Source organism: Orycteropus afer, unplaced genomic scaffold (genome assembly GCF_000298275.1).
Source record: "Orycteropus afer afer isolate SDZICR_OR568_19922 unplaced genomic scaffold, OryAfe1.0 scaffold00516, whole genome shotgun sequence".
In the NCBI taxonomy this organism is placed as follows: domain Eukaryota; kingdom Metazoa; phylum Chordata; class Mammalia; order Tubulidentata; family Orycteropodidae; genus Orycteropus; species Orycteropus afer.
The window spans coordinates 780,719-800,111 of NW_006922103.1; the positions used below are offsets into that span (position 1 = coordinate 780,719).

General features: G+C 46.7%; 1 protein-coding gene across 1 annotated transcript in view; it reads left to right on the forward strand.

Moving 5' to 3' along the window:
• RTTN (rotatin) overlaps window positions 1-19,393 on the forward strand; it is a 235,205-nt gene that overhangs the window by 11,921 nt on the left and 203,891 nt on the right. Inside the window, exons 3-10 of the mRNA XM_007955605.1 lie at window positions 1,040-1,217; window positions 1,632-1,721; window positions 2,500-2,590; window positions 4,232-4,346; window positions 5,914-6,064; window positions 8,648-8,813; window positions 11,682-11,863; window positions 14,955-15,070. Of these exons, the coding sequence (XP_007953796.1) occupies window positions 1,040-1,217; window positions 1,632-1,721; window positions 2,500-2,590; window positions 4,232-4,346; window positions 5,914-6,064; window positions 8,648-8,813; window positions 11,682-11,863; window positions 14,955-15,070 (1,089 nt within the window). The remainder of the gene's footprint in view (window positions 1-1,039; window positions 1,218-1,631; window positions 1,722-2,499; window positions 2,591-4,231; window positions 4,347-5,913; window positions 6,065-8,647; window positions 8,814-11,681; window positions 11,864-14,954; window positions 15,071-19,393) is intronic.

Consider the following 19,393-nt stretch of genomic DNA (forward strand, 5'->3'; position numbering starts at 1 on the left):
TTGACTGCTAACCAGAAGGCTGGCAGTTCAAATCCACCAGCCACTCCTCGGAAGGAAGATTGGGCAATCTACTTCCGTAGTGATACTGCCTCAGAAACCCAAGGAGGGGTTGCTCTATGTCGGATCTGACTCGATGGCAGTGAGTTTGGTTTTTTGGTTTGGTGTAGTAAATAAGTGAAACCAAAAGACTCAGTAGTCACCCATGATGCCATCAGCAAGAACTTAACCACTTTTAATGGTTTGGAATAGATCCTGACAAATTTAAAATGAAATCATAGCATCACAGCTTTGTAAAACCCAATATATCGTGCTCATTTCCCTACATCATACATACTGAAGGTCATGATTTTTAATGACTAAATTTATTTCATGTTATAAGTGTATCATTTTCTAACCTCCATTGTTAAGCACTTAACTATTTCTTAACTTTTTGTGGAGTAGAACTGCCCCACAGGGTTTCCAAGGTGTCAGTTTTTATGGCAGCAGACGGCCTTGTCTTTCTTGTGCAGAGCGGAGCAGCTGGGTTCGAAGAGCTGACCTTTTGGTTAGTAACTGAGTGCTTAACCACCGTGCCTCGAGAGCTGCTTTGCTTCTGAAGATCATGCTGTGACATGAACATTTTGTTCACAGGTTTCATTGTTTTCCTGTGATTGATTTCCAGAAGTCAATGAATGAGTCAGACAGCGGTCAAGAGCTTTCCCAGACTTTGGCTGTGCAAACACTGGAATGACTGTAACAGCTAACTTTTAACGTTGTTGATAGATGCTCTGGTGTTTTCTGATGGTAGCATCGCCATGGGACAGAGTAGGACTGCTCCACAGAGTTCCTTCTAGGCTGTTATCACCAGTTCCCCAGGACCTGTGGGGGCTGAAACTGCCAACTTCCAGGAAAAAGATGAGGCAGTCGCCTTCCATAAAGACTGGGGCCTAGGAAACCCTGTGGGGCTGTTCTGCCCTGCCTTACGGGGCGCCCAGCAGCAACGGGGAAGTGGAGAGCGTTTGGTGCGTATAGTTCCTTTCAAGGCTGTGCTTTCCTTCAGTATCCCCCGGCGGTCCAGCACTTGGTTGACCTCGGCGCAGTGGAGTTCTTCTCCAAGCTTCGTTCTAACGTGGAGCCAGACCTGCAGGCTTCAGTCGATGGCCTACTGGACGGGCTCTTCACGCTGCCCTCCGAAGCTCCCACGCCGCGGCGCACGTCCTCCCAAACCAGCCCACTCGGTAACGCCTGGGAATCAACTGACTGCATTCCGTGTGGGGCCAGGACTTAGATCGGTGCTCCTGGAGCATGACTCTCTGTCGGCGCTGTGCCGTGCACTGCCTCTTAGTTCTCCTCAGCTCACTAAGTCGTACGAAGACTCAGGTTCACCTGGGGATACGCAGTGTTCACGGCTGCCGTGAGGCTTATAGTGAGGAAAATAAAACAAGAAATAGATCATTTCAGATCATGATATGTGTTAGGAAGGAAACTGAACACAGCTAGAAAGTGCTGCAGTGACCAGGACTGAGAGAGTCCTGGCCCTGCCACAGGCTAACAGGCTGGGTAACTCTGGACCAAAGGTGCTTTGTTGAACAAGGCACGTTGCTTACGTTAGTGGACAACCGTTAACATAACACCGTGTGCTTTCTTTCCAGACTTTTCACAGAAGCCTGCGGTCCTGACGGGCTATTTTCCTCAAGGCAGAAGTAGTTTCCAGCAGACAGAAGGGCCTCAGCGACTGGTGGGTGAGTAGCGCAGCGAAGTTGATTCTTCACAGCAGTGACTGAGATACAGGCCTTCTCTCTCTGGTTATTGCCAGGCTACATCCTAAGAGGGCAAACTGAATCTTTCCATTGGGTCAAAAGGTACACTTGAAATGGTTAAAGGATAATTTATTTTTGTTATATATGTTTTAGAACAATAAGATTTTTTTGAGCAAGTATGAAAAAGCAGAAGAAAGAAGTAACTTGAGCTTTGTAGTTGGAAGTTGTATTGGTGTCTCAGGTTCCTTTTTGTCTGTCTGCACACTGACATCTGATCTCCAGCCTGATGGTCTCCGAGTCATCTTTGCTGAGGTTTGCACTCAAGGAGACGGTTCACACCATGCAGGCTGATGAGGCGTGGCTTATTAATTATAGTACAGGGTTATACCAGCGTTAACTTCTCTTTGTAAAGGTTTTTGCCACATGCCAATTCCTTTTATGTTAAATTTAAACTTGATGTTCTGGTCAGCCGTAGGGTAGGATAGAAAGCTCAGTGAAAACTTTAAAATATCGTCCATTGTCGGTGTGTGCTTAATACTGTTCCTCAAACGCTTATTTTCATAGCATATCAGTTCTGTTTAATTATGAGAAGGAACCTCATTTATTCCATGAGCAAACTCTGCAACTTACCTTGTTTGGTGTATTTTCAGTGACTGTAAGATGAACCTTCATTTTGGAAATGATGTGAAAGGTGGAGCCTGACCGTGTGTGGGTTGTGTTTTTCTTCTAGAGGCCTTACATTTTGCTGTTGTATTAACAGGACCTCAGGCTGTGAAATGTTTGAAGTTTTGTGCGTTTCCTTGGCTGCCCCTGACCACGACCGACAGACACGTCCTTTCCTCGAATGAAAGGTATGGTGCTTGAGTGCTTGAGGTGTTCTTGTTTGTTTGCAGCCGTTGGTGCTAGTTATTGCTATACATCGTCACAAGAAGGAAACAAGAAGGAAGTGGCTATGAAAGGTAGCAGTGGGAATAAAGGAGAGTGTTTCAGTGTTTCCAAAAGCAAACCCGAAGATTTTCATCAGGTTTCTTTTTTTGTAGGTAGCATCTGTGTCATCCTTGTGATATGAGTTCTCTCGTTGAGATTCCCTGATTGGCCGTTGCTTTTATTTTGGATTGATAAAAAATGGGAAAACTAGACATAAATGGAGGTTTTGTTTTGATGGACAGTGTATTTCAAAACATGAGCTATTAGGAGAAACTTGGTATGATGTTCAGAAGGTTGGGAACTGCTGGCCTGATCTTACTGTGAATGACATTCACTGGTTGTGCTTGATGTTGACAAAGTTCAGAGCCACCATTCTAACCGTGTAATGGACGTTCAGCAGTCGTTGTCCTCAGAAGTAGGTAGTGGACATATAGAAGTTTGAGAGTTGTTTCATGTCTGGTTCACTTTTTGTTGCAACTTTAATTTCAGTGAGCAGCACCATAAGTGAGTTGTCTGTCATTTTTTGGTGCGAATCTGGGAAATAAAGACCAACTTGCTAGGGTTCAGCTCAGACAGAGGTGGGTGCTATTAAGTGTGTGTTGATGGTGGCTGTGCCTGCCCCTGGGAACAGAGTGTGACAGGTGGGGTTGCAAGCCTGATGTCATCCGCTCATTTCTTCGTCACTTCGTGAGGAAGAGGTGGTGGCAGTTTCTCGTGCAGGCTTCTGGATGGAGGATGGTGGGTGGTGGATGGTGGCGGGTGGTGGCCGGTGGCCGAGACTGGGGAAGGTGAGGTGCTGGTTCTTGGAGTTGGGGGGTGAACAGCTGCTGCCTTCCTGGTAGGCACATGTTTTCTAAGAAGTTGGTGGGATGAGAAGGATGTCCCAGCTCGACCTGCCTGGAGCAGAGGAGAGAAGTGAGGAGTCGAATTCCTAGAGTTGTGCTCTTACTCACTGTCATGCTCTGTTCTCATTTCTGAATTCACTTAGCAGATTTCTTTGACCTCGGTCCTTTTGACCCCAGTGAACTCAATTTGCACCATTTTGGTAGGTTCTGGGCTTAGAGTGAGGAGTATAGTGTAGTGTCTGCACCCGAGGAGGATCCGGGAGGGGATACACAGGCAACAGCAATGACAATAACACAAAATACACGGGTGTGGGAGCACCTGTCCCATGCATGTAGCTATCTCTGTATTTTGCTATTAGTCCTGTTATATGTGTATGTGAGTGTGTGCACACACGTGTGTGCATGTGTGGACATGCATGTCTGTATTAAAAGGCATGTAATGACACCCTAGATTCCATTCCACAACTTTTATCTAAGTTTTCCTCTGTTTCTCATTTGTCACCTTCTCATGACAATAAGTAACCTTGCTCTCATTATCGGCGTAATGTTGGCCTGTCTGCTCGGCCCTGATGTGCTGTTCTTTTGACTGGGGGAGATCAGAGAAGGCTGCCAGGGGGAGTGGTGTCTCAGCTGAGGCTGGGAGGAGTTTTCCTAGTGTCACTGGGTTATGTAGAGTCTGGTATAGGTGAACTGGAAAGTACATGATGCTGTATTTTGTAGCTCTCTGAGAAGCAGTAAGCACACTCTGATCTGGAATACCTGTGAACTCTTGAAGGACGTTATTATGGAAGATTTTCCTGCTGAAATTTTCCTACAAAGGCCCCAAATCGTCCAGGTGAGCGCACTCCGTGATTGTTTCAGATTTTGAATTAGAGAGTTTTTAGCAAATAAAACACATTTTTCAAAGAAGATTCCTAAGGAAGAAAATTTGCAGTTAAGTTTTTTAAAAATAAAGTATTTGGTTATGTAAATCACTTATTCTCTAACGTTTTCGAATGGTAGTAGTTTTTCTGATGGCTGGTAGTTTTATTCACATGATGCAGTCTAGTTCGACTGCTGTGAATTGACCGTTTATGGGTCACCTGAAGGCAAATGGACTTGGGTGCTTAGGCTGCGTAGCAGTAGCTCTTATTAGTGGCAAGAATAACACTGCGTTTTGAGTTTCTAGTATGTTTAGGCAGTGTTGGTGCTGTGAAATGAACAGTACAGATGGACGTCTCCTGTCTCATATGCTGCTTAACTAATCAAGAGAGAAGGACCCAGGGTAGGGGTTGTGGCATATCTCCCACGTCCAGTTCCGTCCACTGTGTCCAGTTCCGTCCACCACATCCCATCCCATCCACCACATCCAGTCCCATCCATTATGTCCCGTCCTGTCCACCACGTCAAGTCCTGTCCACTGCGTCCCATCCTTTCCACCACATCCAGTTCCATCCACAGCATCTTGTCCTGTCCGCCATGTTGAGTCGTATCCTGAGTCGAGTCCTGTCCCATGCATCCAGTCCTGTCCACCGTGTTGAGTCCCATTCACCACGTCCAGTCCCGTCCTGTGTTCGATCCTGTCCACTGCGTCCAGTCTTGTCCCCCATGTCGAGTCCCACCCATTGCATTCCATCCCATTCCCTGCATCCAGTCCTATCCACAGCTTCTTGTCCCAGCCACCATGTTGAGTCCTGTCCATTGTGTCCTCCCATCCCTCTCATCCAGTCCCATCCACAGCTTCTCATCCTGTCCACTGCATTGAGTCCTGTCCACTGCATTGAGTCTCAGCCACTGCGTCCAGTCCCATCCACCATGTCCAGTCCCGTCCACCACGTCTCGTCCACTCTGTCCAGTCCTGCTCACTGTGTCCAGTCCCGTCCACCATGTCCAGTCCTGTCCACCGCATCCAGTCCTGTCCACCGTGTCCAGTCCTAACTACAGCATTCTGTCCCCAGCATCTAGTCGTGCCTCAGCCCTTCCCAGTCACTGGGCTGAAGTGGATCTCAGTGAATGACAGCTATTGATACATGTTTAGCTGTCACCACTGGCGTGTGATAGCAGAGGAGAGATGTTAATGACCAAAAAGTGGCAAAATGATTTTGGTGTTAGAGGTGAGAGAACGTGAAAGTCGTGTGTAGTGTAGCGTCCTGAGTGGGATAGATTCCCGTGTCCTCTCAGGATAAGTCTGTACTGACAGATGTGAGAAACAAGAGGGCCTGACTGTTGAAAGGTTATCATCCTGCCATGGCCTGTCTCTGTGTGGTATGCGAAGTCAGGTTTGCTCGTTTCTGTTTCCTAGGTCTTACACACATTCGCCAGTTGGTTCAGGTTCCTTTGGTTCTTCTCTTAACTGCGTGTAAGCCGCTTCTGTGAGGCCGGGCGCCTTGTCTGCTCACTCGTTTGCCCGCTGTCTTTCCCAGGGCCTTTTGTCTCTGCTGAAGCTGGCTTTTGCAGGAGACGGGAAGCATCGCCTGGCTCTGCAGTCCGCGTCGTGCCTGCAGCAGCTGTGCACCAACTTAAGGAACCGACTCAACTTTCACCGAGACCCAGGCTTTTTCTCTAGTAAACAAGGTACCTGCGCTTGTGGACTGGGGAGCAACTGGCATGTGCAGGCCCTCTGCAAGCACCCCTGTGGCTGCTGTTACCTTCAGGCTTGGTGTGTATGCGTTTCTGCCACATAAAATCCCCACTCCTGAATGTCACTGGAGCGCCATCTTTGAGAGGAACAGAGCCACCGGCTCTTTTGTTTGCTTGTTCTGGAGAGAGGTGGTTACAGTCTGCCCTCTTCCCCCCGTTTCTCATCAATAGAGTGCTGTCGGGAGCTCGAGAGAGAGACGCTGAGTGTGCTAGTGCAGAGCCGCTGTGGGCACGTCAGTGAGTCCTGGGTTGTGTTAGGAAATGCTTTGAAAACATTTTGTGTCTTGTAAAACTCGTTATTACAGTTGTACTAACACATGTGCGTACATGTAGAGGGACGTTGGCCACTTCATCATCTTTCACACGTGTAGTTGAGTGGCGTCTGTTCCTCCGGCTGCTGTGCAAACACCCCCACCTGCTTTTCCCCAAGTTTTATAACCCTGAACAGGAGTCCTTAGGTAATAACTCTCAAAAGCCGTGCATACATATTTTGAACACTTTTTTTGTGTTTAGGTGAAATCTTCAAAGTGAACTAGTTTCCCACTTGGCAGCTTATCCATGGATCATTTTGGACGTTAGTCGCAGTCCCCTCAGCGGGTCAGCGCTCTCCAAGCTGGGCTCCTCCTTCCTAGGGCCAGCTTCCCTTCCTGCCTTCTGCGTTTTTGTGAACTTGTGGTCTTGTCTGGAGGGTTGGTACCAGTGCCCTACTGCTCAGGGAAAAAGCGCCACCTCCTGGCTTAGGGGAGTCCTGACCTGACTTGATAAGCAGTCTCCACCTTAAGGATTCTGTCCTCATGTAGATGGTCGTGGTAGGTGGTCGGCGCTGGGCGTGTCATGAGGCATGTGCTCTGGTGATTTGTCATCATGCCTCCCAGTTGATCTGTGTTTCGCTGGGAGTTTCACTGAGCCTGTGTGGCCTGAATATTTGAGCCCTCCCTCGACTCTGTGTAGAGCACTCACGGTGAGGTTTCCTCCCTGACATCCCTGAGGCGTGCCATTTCCCAGTGATTGATCACAGTGCCTGCGCCTCCCACGTCAGCAGCAGAAGAGCTCGACTGCGCATGAAAATAGTAGGAGTCTCCGAAGGTTGATTGACTTGTTCAATCAACATTAGTTCATCACCTGCTTGGTGGCAGTCAATGGTCTAGCCACTGGGTATGGAACACTGAACACATGAGGCCCCAGCCCCTTAGAGCTTATGTTTTCAGAAGGTTGAGGACAGGTAATAAGTACGTAACCCAGTTAGTTTCAGGTGAGTGCTTGAAGGAAACAGAGGTGTGCCTGGAAGGGACGGAGAAGCATGGCTTCATTCCGTCGGCTGAGCAGAGGGAGCCCCTCCGGGGAGCTGACCTGACGGCTGAGAAGGAGTCCTGTGCTTGGAGAGCTGCAGGCAGAGTGCTGCAGAAAGGGCAGGGCGGGTGTGAGCGGGGCAGAAACCGGGCTGCGGGGCTGGGGCGCAGGATGCCAGGAAGGGCGTGCGGTGAGGAGCTCAGAGGATCGGAGAGGCACGTGAGGGCTGGGCAGGATTTCGGGTTTCCTTTCAAGTGTGGTGAGCTCTTGGAGAGTTTTAGGTAGAGGAAGCATGGTGCAGTATTCTCCTTTGATAACCTTGATACTGTATGTGAATTACGTTGGCTGGAAGGTTCTGTAATTAGGTCAGTTAGAGAGAAACCCAAATGTGGTGTTGATACTCCAGGAGAACGTTGGTTTTTACTTTTTCTCCCCAGTAGAAGCACTTTCACTGTCTTATGTTTCCTGGAAGAATGACACATAAACGGCCTGGTTGTGAGTTGCCGTTGGGTTGGCTGTGGCTCGTGGCCACCTGTGTACAGCAGGATGCAGTGCTGTGTGGCCCTGCATCATATTGTGATTGTTGGTGTGTTTGAGTGGTGTTGGCTGTGGCTCGTGGCCACACCATGTACAGTAGGACGCAGCCGTCTCTACTCCTGCTCCGTCTGCACAGTTGTTGGTGTGCATCAGGTTGTTGTTGGGGCCACTGTGTGTTTGGAGGGCCTTCCCCCCCGGGGCTCGCCCTCCAGCGCCGTGTCACGGTGGCCTGTGTGTGTTTGCAGGGCCTTCCCCCCCCGGGGCTTGTCCTCCAGCGCCGTGTCACGGTGTCCTGCTGTGAGCACTGGGTTTTCACTGGCTCATTTTCGGAAATAGGTCACCAGGCCTTTCTTTCCAGTCTGTCTTAGCCTGGAAGCTGCACTGAAACTTGCCCACCATGGGTGACCCTGCTGGTACTTGAAATTCTGGTGGCATGGTTTCCTGCCTCACAGCAACATGGGAGCACCACAGTGTGACACACTGACAGACTGGGGTGGACATCACTACTACATAAGCATCACTATTTTGTGCAAACAATGCATGTGTTACATGGTTTTTTTGAAAATTGCACACCCCCCTTGCATGTTAGTTTTCTGCGTATTATTTACACGGGCATGGGAGCATTATTTGCAAAACATGCAGTCATCTGTTTTGACTGAGGGATAATTTATTTATGTTTTTATGTTCCAGACACGGTCTCCCAGAATTCCTCCTTGTCTTACTGTCCTGAACCCAGAGGGGCTCACCATTCGCAGAACCCTTCCCCAGGAAGCAGCAGCCCTCGGCCCTCTGTGCTCGGGCGCACAGGCCAGCGTCCCCGAGGGGACGGCCAGGACTGGGATGCAGCATCTTCCAGGTGACTGTGGCTGTGTCTGCAGGGCATCAGCAAAGCCCAGTTAACTTAGGTATTTGTGTGTACGGTCATGTCAGAGGGAGATAATTTTTTGTTTTTAGACATTGCCCTTGATACAGGCCTTGTTTTAAACTAGTAATTTTCACACTTTTTTGATCATGATCCTCAGTAAGAAATATTACATTGCAGCACAGTAAAAAACCATACTCTGTGCTTGTATGTGTGTCAACAAAAACAAAATGTGCAGGGAACAGTGTTGCTGATTGCATGTGTCATTGCATGTTGGACTGTGATCATTTCTGTTTTATTAAAAAAGAGGATAATTCTGACTCACAGAATTAGGTCTACCAGTCGTGCACAAAGTCTGATTTAGTTAAAAATCACTGCTTTAATTAGAGATGGGTGTTTCATAACATTTAAAGCACAGATTTTTAAGTTTAAAAGTAATTTAAGTATTTAAGTAAATTAAATACATCTGTGTTAACTATTAAGAAGAATGATTGGAGGCTCTTTGTAAAGATGATCTCGTTTCTGTGTTTGTGTAAATATAGATTTTCCTATCATCAGGTTTACTTAAAGGGCTCAGCATGGTGTTTGTAGTTACATCTCATTCAGCCTGCGAGCGCCTTGCAAACGTTGCAGTGTCTTCTGTCTGTTAGTGCGGTTCTAGTGAGTGTTCTATCGGGCACGCTTGTCTGTTGGCGGATGGTTTTCTCCTGCCGCTGCCACTCCTCTGTGGTGCTGACCGTGCCCCTTGTTTGCTGTGTGCACGGTGCTCCTCTGCGGTGCTGACCGTGCCCCTTGTTTGCTGTGTGCACGGTGCTTTGCCAGCTGCACTACCTGCGCTGGCTCCTTTCATCCTCACAGCAACCTGGTATTAGGGTTGGTACCGTCAAGATTTCATATTCCTTGGTTCCACAATCAACACCAGTGGAAGCAGCAGTGAAGAAATCAGAGGATGCATTGCACTGGGCAAATCTGCTGCAAAAGACCTCTTGAAAGTGCTGCAGAGCAAAGATGTCTCGTTGAAGACTAAGGTGCGCCTCACATAAGCTATGGTATTTTCAGTCGCCTCATATGCGTGCAAAGGCTGTACACTGAATAAGGAAGACCGAAGAAGAGTTGATGCTTTTGAACTGTGGTGCTGCTGAAGAATACTGAGAGTATCATGGGTATCAGAAGAACTAACAGATGTGTCCTGGAGGAAGTGCAGCCAGAATGCTCCTTGAAAGTGAGAATGGCCAGACTTAGTCTCACCTACTTTGGTCATGTCAGAAGGGACCATTCTCTGCAGAAGGCTATCATGCTTGGTAAAGTGGAGGGTCAATGAGAAAGGGGAGGGCCCTCCACAAGATGGATTGACACAGTGGCTGCAACCATGGGCTCACGCACAGCATGAATTGTGAGGCTGAAGCAGGACCGGGCGGTGTGTTGTTCTGTTGTACACAGGGTCGCTGTGAGTCGGACCCGACTTGATGGCACCTAACAACAACAACAACACCATCATCAGGATGGTCTAGTGAGGCTGAGAGCCTCACGCCTGTTTGCACAGCTGGTCAAGCACAGATGTGCGCAGTTTATATAATGTCATTTATGTGTTTGTATAAATATAGATGTTCATATCATCAGGTTTACTTAAGGGGATCTAGGGTGTAGTCAACATGATGTGCAGTCCTGTGCCCCTCACTCTCTGAGGACTGCTCTTGTTGCTTCACTGCCATGGTGGTTTCTTTACCCTCATGACACCCTCCCACATTTCCCACGCACCACCCTCCGGCACGACATGACCCTTGAGTGCATACCCTCCTCAGAGCCTTTCATAGTTTCAAAGCAGCAGGGCCATTTTTGTGTTTTTGAATGCCTGGCACATGGAGATTGAAAACTTGCTGAAGTGAGTGTAGACATGCCTTGGTGCAGATCAGTGTCATTCCTGGATAACGTTGCAATGCGGAATCCTGAGGTTTCATGTGCATATGAGGTTCCATCCTCACCCCCACCACTTTACACCCAATGCAAGAAGTTTTTAGTAAAGAAAGCTGAGAAATGGGGGTGTTCCATTTTCTAGTGCTTTTGAAAATCATGTGGTTTTGGCCGTATTAAATAAATAAACTCATCCACTTGCTGCCATGTTTTTCTGGTAACTTCCTCTACTAGCAGACGTTGACTTCCTTAGAACATGTCCTGAAAGTCACAGGACGTTTGGGAGACTGAGGGAGCTGTCTAGTTTTAACTTCCTCTACCAGCAGACGTTGACTTCCTGAGAACATGGACGTCTGGGAGGCCGAGGGAGCTGTCTAGTTTTGCTGAGCCTGTCAGTTGATGGCAGACCGGCTTCACTCTGGATCCTTGTTTGGTTTAGAAGCCGACAAGTTACCAGTGCTCGGGATGGTTGCTGCCGTAGAAATCATCATCCATCTCCAGATGCTCAGTTTAAGAAGCAACACTGAAATCCGTTTTTGACTTCATTTATAATTTTGAGCCATCTTTATGAAGTTTATGAAGTTCATAAACTTTTGAAGGCTTTGAAAATCTTACCAGAATTGTAGCATGAAGCGGTATACCAAACCTGTTGCTGTTGAGTTGGTTCTGACTCATGATGACCCTAGAGAACAGAATAGAACTGTCCCTTAGGATTTCCAAGGCTGTCATCTTTATGGAAGTAGACTGCCTCATTTTTCTACTGAGGAGTGGCTGGTGGGTTTGAACCCCCAACCTTTTGGTTAGTAGCCTAGCGCTTAACCACTGTGCCTCCAGGGCTCCTTGAAGCGCCACAGATGTGTCTGACAGGAATCTTCTAATCTGCAGCAGAAGCACAGAAAGTCTGTTGAGAGTGGTTCCCGGGTTCAGGCTGGTTATTTGTCTTTCTCACAGTGGAAGCAGTAGTCACGCTCATGTCACCTCCAGGATGTCTGCCCCCTCGCCCCTGGACAGGGGACCCGTGGACCTGCCTGAGTTGGGAGCTGAAGATGTCCTGGGGCTGCAGCTCCAGCAGCTCAGCCTCCCCCAGTTCTGTGTCTCTGTGCTGGAGTCAGCAGTTCCTCTGTTGCGGACAGGTGCGTTTTTTTGAAGTCATAGTCTTTTTCTGCAGTTTTTGTTGGTTTTATGTTTTCTAGGACTCTTGCTTTTTTCTGTCTTCAGGCCTCTACAGTCTGTGTTTACTTACCTTTCGGGCTACAAGTTCCTAAAAACAAAAAACCAAACTCACCATCCTCATAGCGACCCCTCCTTGGGTTTCCGAGGTGGTATCACTACAGAAATAGATTCCGCAACCTTCCTTCTAAGGAGTGGCTGGTGGGTTTGAACCGCCAGCCTTCTGGTTAGCAGTCAGATGTCTTAGGCACTACCCCACCAGACCTCCTAATAGGATCTCTAGTATCTTATTTAAATGTGGGGGTCGTGGAGAGCTGTGCATGTGGAGAGTCCCCTGGCCTTATGGCTCCCACTTGCATGCGGCTGTTCGGATGTGAGCGCTGCCAAGTGGAGGAAGTTGGAGAAGGTGGATTGGTGTGAACAGACCCGCATAGAAATGTCCTCGAAAAGCCTCAGAGTTCTCTGAACAGCTTTCCCTTCTTCCCACCCATTCCTCACTCAAATCGTGAAGCACGTTAAAAGCAAAAACAAAACCTCTGCATTAATTTATCTATCTTAAAAAATACACCCCAAGAAACCCAGCAAGAATTAAAAAGTATTCCAAAGGTAGGTTTTCTCTCCTATGTTCCAGGTCCGTTTGCAAAGATGGGGTGAAACACATGGTAAGTGGCTGCAGTTTGAGGAGGGGTGGTAATGACAGCAGTAGCAGTATGGCTGCGGTCTTCTCCCGTCCAGTAACAAGAGGCCACCATGCCCTGAGCCCCTGTCATGGCTGGTTGTTGGGCTTGGTTGTATGTGTTATTTCATTCACTCCTGAAGGAAGGTAACTTTTTAATCTCCATTTTACAATTGAGAAAACTATGAGATTGAGGTGGTTTAGAAACTTACCCAAGAGCAAGCAGCTAAGAGGAAGGATCGACCAAGACTTCCTCTGTCCAAAGGCCATGCTCAAACCCAGGCCCTCCTTCATCCAGGATCTCTGCTTGGACCCAGGCCCTCCTCCCAGACCCAGGCCCTCCTCCGTCCAGGGTCCCTGCTCGGACCCAGGCCCTTATCCATCCAAAGCCCATGCTCTTGAACTCATTAGCATTTGTCTCGGAGGATGGAAAAGCAGAACAATTGGAAGCAGTGGTAATTTTTTGTTCCCTAAGCTCTGGTAGCATAGTGCCTATGGCGTTTGATTGCTAACCAGAAGGCTGGTGGTTCAAACCTGCCAGCCACTCCTCAGAAGGAAGGTTGGGCATTTATTTTCATAGCGATACCACCTCAGAAACCCAAGGAGGGGTCACTGAGTCAGATTGACTCAACTGCAGTGAGTTTGGTTTTGGTGTTTGGTTAAGTCTATACGTTTGCAGCCATGGATGCACTTGTCACGATGCAAATACAAGGTAGGTATTTTGCCCTTTGGAGTGTATACTGGCAGAGTGAACCATGTGCTAAGACATTTATGCATTTATGGTTCTGAAAATCTGGCTGCTGTTTGCTTGTTTGGAGGACATGGAGAGGAAGGCAAGAGGAAGGGGTCTACTTGGGAAGGGTTTACTTTTTTTTTTGCCCCTTGAGGCAAACTATACCTTGCTTTCTCCCTGACTGACTAACTTGGTTTCTGGGAGCTGGGACCTGGTGTTAATTCATGGACTCTTGTGAAACACAGGATGACGTGAATGTTGGCATTAGTAAGTCTATGTCTTGATCAACATAACCAGCAGGAGAACTGGTTTACATGGAATGGTTTTGCATTTAACCTTCTCTTAATTTGCTGTTCAGAGTCAGGTTGATAATTGAGCAGCTCCATCTTGGATGGTAAAGTTGTGTAAATGTTCTCTTGCCCTTTTGTGGGAAGTTAGTACATAATTTGTAGCTGTTGACGCTCATGAGTGATTTCTCAGTCGGGGCCCTCCTGATCTGCTGGTTTGTTTTACTTTCATTCATTAGAAGCTGGCCTTTGGGATGTGCAACAGGAACATCATGATTGATTGTGAATCTCCCTGAGAATTGGGAGGGTGGAATCCTTTGTTCTGTCTCCGTGGAGAAGGGAGATTACTCTTGCAGCTGTGACTCTGACAATTCTACGTTGCTTTTGCAAGCTTTAAAGTTTTTTGGAATTCAAGATGAGTGTAGGCTTTAGAGGAGCCCTGGTGGTACAGTGGTTAAAGTGCTTGGCTGCCAACCAAAAGGTGGCCAGTTCAAACCCACCAGCTGCTCTACGGGAAAAGGTGTGATAGTCTCCTTCTGTAAGATTCCATTGTTGTTAGGTTGGACCCGACTCATAGCGACACCTCCTTGGGTTTCCAAGGCGGTATCTCTACAGAAGTAGATTGCCCAGCCTTCCTTCTGAGGATCAGCTGGTGGGTTTGAACTGCCAGCCTTCTGCTTAGCAGTCAAATGCCTTAGGCACTGCGCCACCAGAGCTTCTCTTAGAAACCGTATGGTGGGGCAGCTCTGCTCTGTCCTGTAGGGTCGCTGTGAGTCGGAATTGACTTGATGGTAGTGGGGGGTTGGGGGCGGGTAGGCTTGGCATGTTTCCAGTGGGATTCCTTGTGTTTCTTCAGTAAAGTCCAGGACAGTAATTTATTCCTTTAGTTGCTCCAGACTGAACTTAGCTTCCCTGGCACCTCTGAGCGGGGGGATGCGTGTTATGATGGGGCTCAGGCCCTCTGGTCCTAATCAGGAAACTGACCTTTGGAGTAGGAAGGAGAAAGCATATTCTGAACTTAGCTAGTGCTTTGTTCCTTTTGTAGAATGGTTGTTTTCAGAATTTTAAAGTTTGATTGAGTCAGTCTCACAGTGTCTGTAGTTAGGTTAGTGTCTTTGGCACTAAGGAGACCTTTTGACTGTCTTTAAATAGTCCTGCGGTCAGCACAGACGTCTTTACTGGTGGTGGTAGATCGCAACATTGTTTTTCTCTTTCAGTGGTTCTGAAACCCTCTGGCAGAAGAGAAAACAGGGATTTTGGGCATGACTACCTGGCAAATTGAGGAGCATGATACTGAGCTGCTAATTTGAAAATGAAATAACTTTTGTCTCTTTTCACCTCTCTTGTTGCATTACCAGGGAGTAGACAGATGGTGATAAGAGCTCTGGAATTGCTTGTGGAGGATGTGACCCTGATGGGTGATGCCCTTTCAACAGATATCTGGGACGACAACAGTCTTTTTGCTATAGATATGGTGAGAATCTGTGTTTTCTTTGTGGTATGGGTGGGAATATTGGTACAGTATTTTGTTTTGGTCCCTTTAAGCTGCTTTTTTTTTTTTTTTCCCATTGTGATTTGGGTGAAAATTTACAGAGCAAATTCACTTTCCATACAGCAGTTCACATACACTTTGTCTTATGACATTGACTACAATTTACCACAGTGCAACAGCTCCCCTCCCACTTCGTCCTGATAGTTACCTCTTCCCTGTGTCCATCCCTCCATGCACTCCTGTCCCCTGAGCCGTCTCCCTGTGCATAAACAGCCCTTCTTTCTCCCATGATTGTTCTCTCTAAGGATTGTAACTACCTCAGGTAAATGTTCAACTCATATGCCTGCCTTTTGTTTGGCTGGAAGCCACAGGTGTGGGTTCAGTACCAGACCTGAAGGGCAGCTAGGGACCATAGTCTCAGAGTTGCCATCAGGCTCTATCAGACCAGCAAACATGGTCCCCCCTTTTTATTTTTTTCCTTTCCCCAAATGATTTTGAGTTTTGTTCCACATTGTTCTCCCTCTCTATCCAGGATCTCCTACATAGATCCCCCTGTGAGTGGTTGACAGTGGTAGCCAGGCACCATCTAATTCTTCTGGTCTCATAGTCATATAGGCTGTGGATCGCATGGTGCACCAGTCACCAGGACTAATTTTTTCCATAAATCTTTGGTTTTCTTCATTCTTCTTTGCTCTGGATGAGGAGAGACCCATCGTTGCATCTAGATGGCTGCTTGCAAGCTTTTAAGATACCAGTTGGTACTTGCCATAGTAGGAGGTGGAACAATGTTTTGTGTAGTATGTTATTCCAGTTGAGCTTGATGTCCCATGTAGCTATGGTCCCGAGTCCACAGGTTCAACTACTCTGTCCCTCTGGGTAGCTGGCTGTGACCAAGCAGTGACTACAACCTTGTCAGCTTTACTATACACCTAGGAATTCAGATCATACAAATACACTTATAGGACCATGTCTGCCAACCCTATACATGGTCTTGGGCACACTCCTCGCTTCATAGACATATCTAATAGCTCACCCATCTATCCACTCGTATACACGTTTGCCTTCACTGACAACGCTGTATTGTATGTGCAAAAGGATTCATCTTTGTTGTCTGTACCTCCCATGTACCTCTCTCTGTCTCTCTCTTCCTCAGTGCCACCGTGTTAATCACTCGCATTTGGTACATTGCTCTTCTCTTCAACCAAATACTTATCTCTACCTATCTAACAGTGTTTCCTACCTTCCTCTGCCACCCCTGGTAACCAATAAAGAAAATTTCCTTCCATAGATAAACTTTTCCTCGGCTTTTCCAATAACGGACTAATACATTATTTGTCCTTCTGTGATTGACTTATTTCATTCAGCTTAACGTCCTCCAAGTTCATCCACGTTATGTGGTGTTTTGCAGATTCTAGGTTATTCTTTAGGATTGCATAGTATCCCATTGTGTGTATGTACCATAGTATGGTTATCCATTCCTAAGTTGATGGACACCTAGGTTGTTTCCATCTTTTGGCTATTGTAAATAGTGCTGCGATGAACATGGGTGTGCATATGTCTATTCTTGTCATGGCTCTCACTTCTTTAGGATACATACCTACTAATGGAATGGCTTGGGCAATCCTACTTCCGTAGTGTTACTGCCTCGGAAACCCAAGGAGGGGCCGCTATGAGTCGGGGCCGACTTGGCGGCACATAACAACAACAACAATGGAATGGCTGGGTCAAATGGTATTTCTAATTCCAATTTTTTAAGGAATTGCCATACTGCTTTCCACAGTGGTTGTACCATTTGACAGTCCCACCAGCAGTGTTTTAGAGTTCCAGTCTCTCCATATCCTCGCCAGCATTTGTTATTTTCTGTCTTGTTGAACTTTGCTGCTAGTACTGGAGCAAGATGGTATCTCATTGTTGTTTCATTTGCGTCTCTCTAATGGCTAATGATTGTAAGCATTTCTTCATATGTTTGTTGACCACCTGTATATTCTCGTTGGTGAAGTGTCCATTCATATCTTCTGCCCATTTTTTAATTGGATTGTTTGTCTTTTTGTTATTGAGGTGTTGGAGTTTTCTATAAATTTTAGGGATAAGTCCCTTGTCAGATATGTCATTGCCAAATATTGTTTCCCAATCTGTAGGTTCTCTTTTGACTTTTTTGGAGAAGTCTTTGGAAGCACCTAAAAATTTAATTTTTAGAAGATCCCATTCATCTAGTTCTCTTCTGCTGTTTGTGCATTTTGGGTTATGCTTGATAGTCTATTTATGCCATATATTAGGGCACCTAAATTTACCCCTAGTTTTTCCTTGAGGAACTCTATAGTTTTATGTTTCACATTTAAGTCTTTGATCCATCTGGAGTTAGTTTTTGTGTATGGTATACGGTACAGATCTTGCTTCATTTTTCTGCAAATAAATCTCCAGTTTTGCCAGCACCATTTATTAAACACACATTTTCTTCTCCATTTAATGGATTTCGGCCCTTAGTCAAAGATCAGCTGACCATAGGTCGATGGATCTGTTTCTGGGTTTTCAATTCTATTCCGTTGGTCTATGTGTCTGTCATTATACCAAAGCCAGGCAGTTTTGACTACTGTGGCTGTATAGTAGGTTTTGAGATCCGGCAGTGTGAGACCTCCTACTTTCTTCTTCTTCTTCAATAGTGCTTTGCTTATCTAAGGTCTCTTTCCTTTCCATATAAAGCTGTTGTTATTGTTATGTGCCATCGAGTCAGACCTGACTCATAGTGACCCTTTCTTGGGTTTCCGAGGTGGTATCACTATGGAAGTAGATTGCCCAACCTTCCTTCCAAGGAGTGGCTGGTGGGTTTGACCTGCCAGCCTTCTGGTTAGCATTCAAGCACCTTAGTCACTGTGCTACCAGAGTTCCCTATATAAAGTTAATGATTAGTTTTTACATTGTTGTTGTTGTTGATATGTACCGTCGAGTTGACATGAGTCATAGCGACCCCTCCTTGGGTTTCCAAGATGGTAACACTACGGAAGTAGATTGCCCAACCTTCCTTCCGAGGAGTGACTGATGGGTTTGAACCGCCAGCCTTCTGGTTAGTAGTCAAGTGCCTTAGGCACTATGCTACCAAAATGTTGATGGGATCTGGATTTCGATTGCATTGAATGTATAGATTACTTTGGAAAGAATTGACATTTTCACAATGTTCAATCTTCCCATCCATGAGCATGGTATGTTCTTCCATTTACGTAGATCTCTTATGGTTTCTTGAAGTAGTTTTTTATAGTTTTCTTTGTATAGGTCTTTTGTGTCCCTGGTAAGATTTATTCCCAAGTATTTTATTTTTTTGGTAGCTATTTTAAATGGTATGGAATTCCTTATTTCTTTTTCAGCAATCTCTTTGCTGGTGTAGAGGAATCCAACTGATTTTTGGATGTTGATCTTGTATCCTGCCACTATGCTAACTCTCTCAATTAGTTCCAGTAGATTTTTGACTGAGTCTCTTGGGTTTTCTAGGTATAGGTCATACCATCAGCAAATAGGGATAGTTTCACTTCTTACCAATTTGGATGCCTTTGATTTCCCTTTCTTGCCTTATGGCTCTGGTTAGGACTTTCAGTACAATGTTGAATAGAAGTGGTGATAGTGGGCATCCTTGTCTGGTTCCTGTTCTCAAGAGGAATGGTGCAAAAACGGTGAGGAGGCCACATGTTCCGACCTCCTCTAACCTTACAAGAGGAAGACAGGATTACCAGCAGTAACCCAAGGCCTATTCCTGCCAGGCCAGACATGTTGCCTCCCTCCAACCCTTTCTCCAACCATTCCTCCCAAAGCATCACCACCTCTCTCCTGGGTTCGATAATTCGCTGCAGTGGCCACACAGAGCTCACGGATTATCGGGTTTATTAGGGAAGCACCAGGCTACAATTTGAGTTCAGGAAAAAATGCTCGGTCTCTCTCCCAGCCCACCATCCCTCGGCCAACAGTCTCTCATAGTCTCTCTCCCAGCAGTACTGGTCCCTCGGTGTCTCACTCAGCAATGCGTGTCTTTTGCGTCTCTTTCCCAGCAGCACGTGTCTCTTTCCGGATCGCGTGTCTCTTTCAGCAGCACATCTTCCTCAACCAGCAGTCAGAGAGAGTTCTGCCTCTAGGAGGCCGCCTTTTGAGCCCGGCAGGGTGGTCAAACTAGCCAATCATACCATCAGAACTCTAAGCACCTGAGAGAGAGTGGGCACCTCCCAGAACATTGTTTTGTGCCACGCCCAACAGAAATACTCCAGGTAGACAACTTCAGCAATCAGGAGCCCCTCAGTTGCTCATAGAAAATCTCACCTTGGA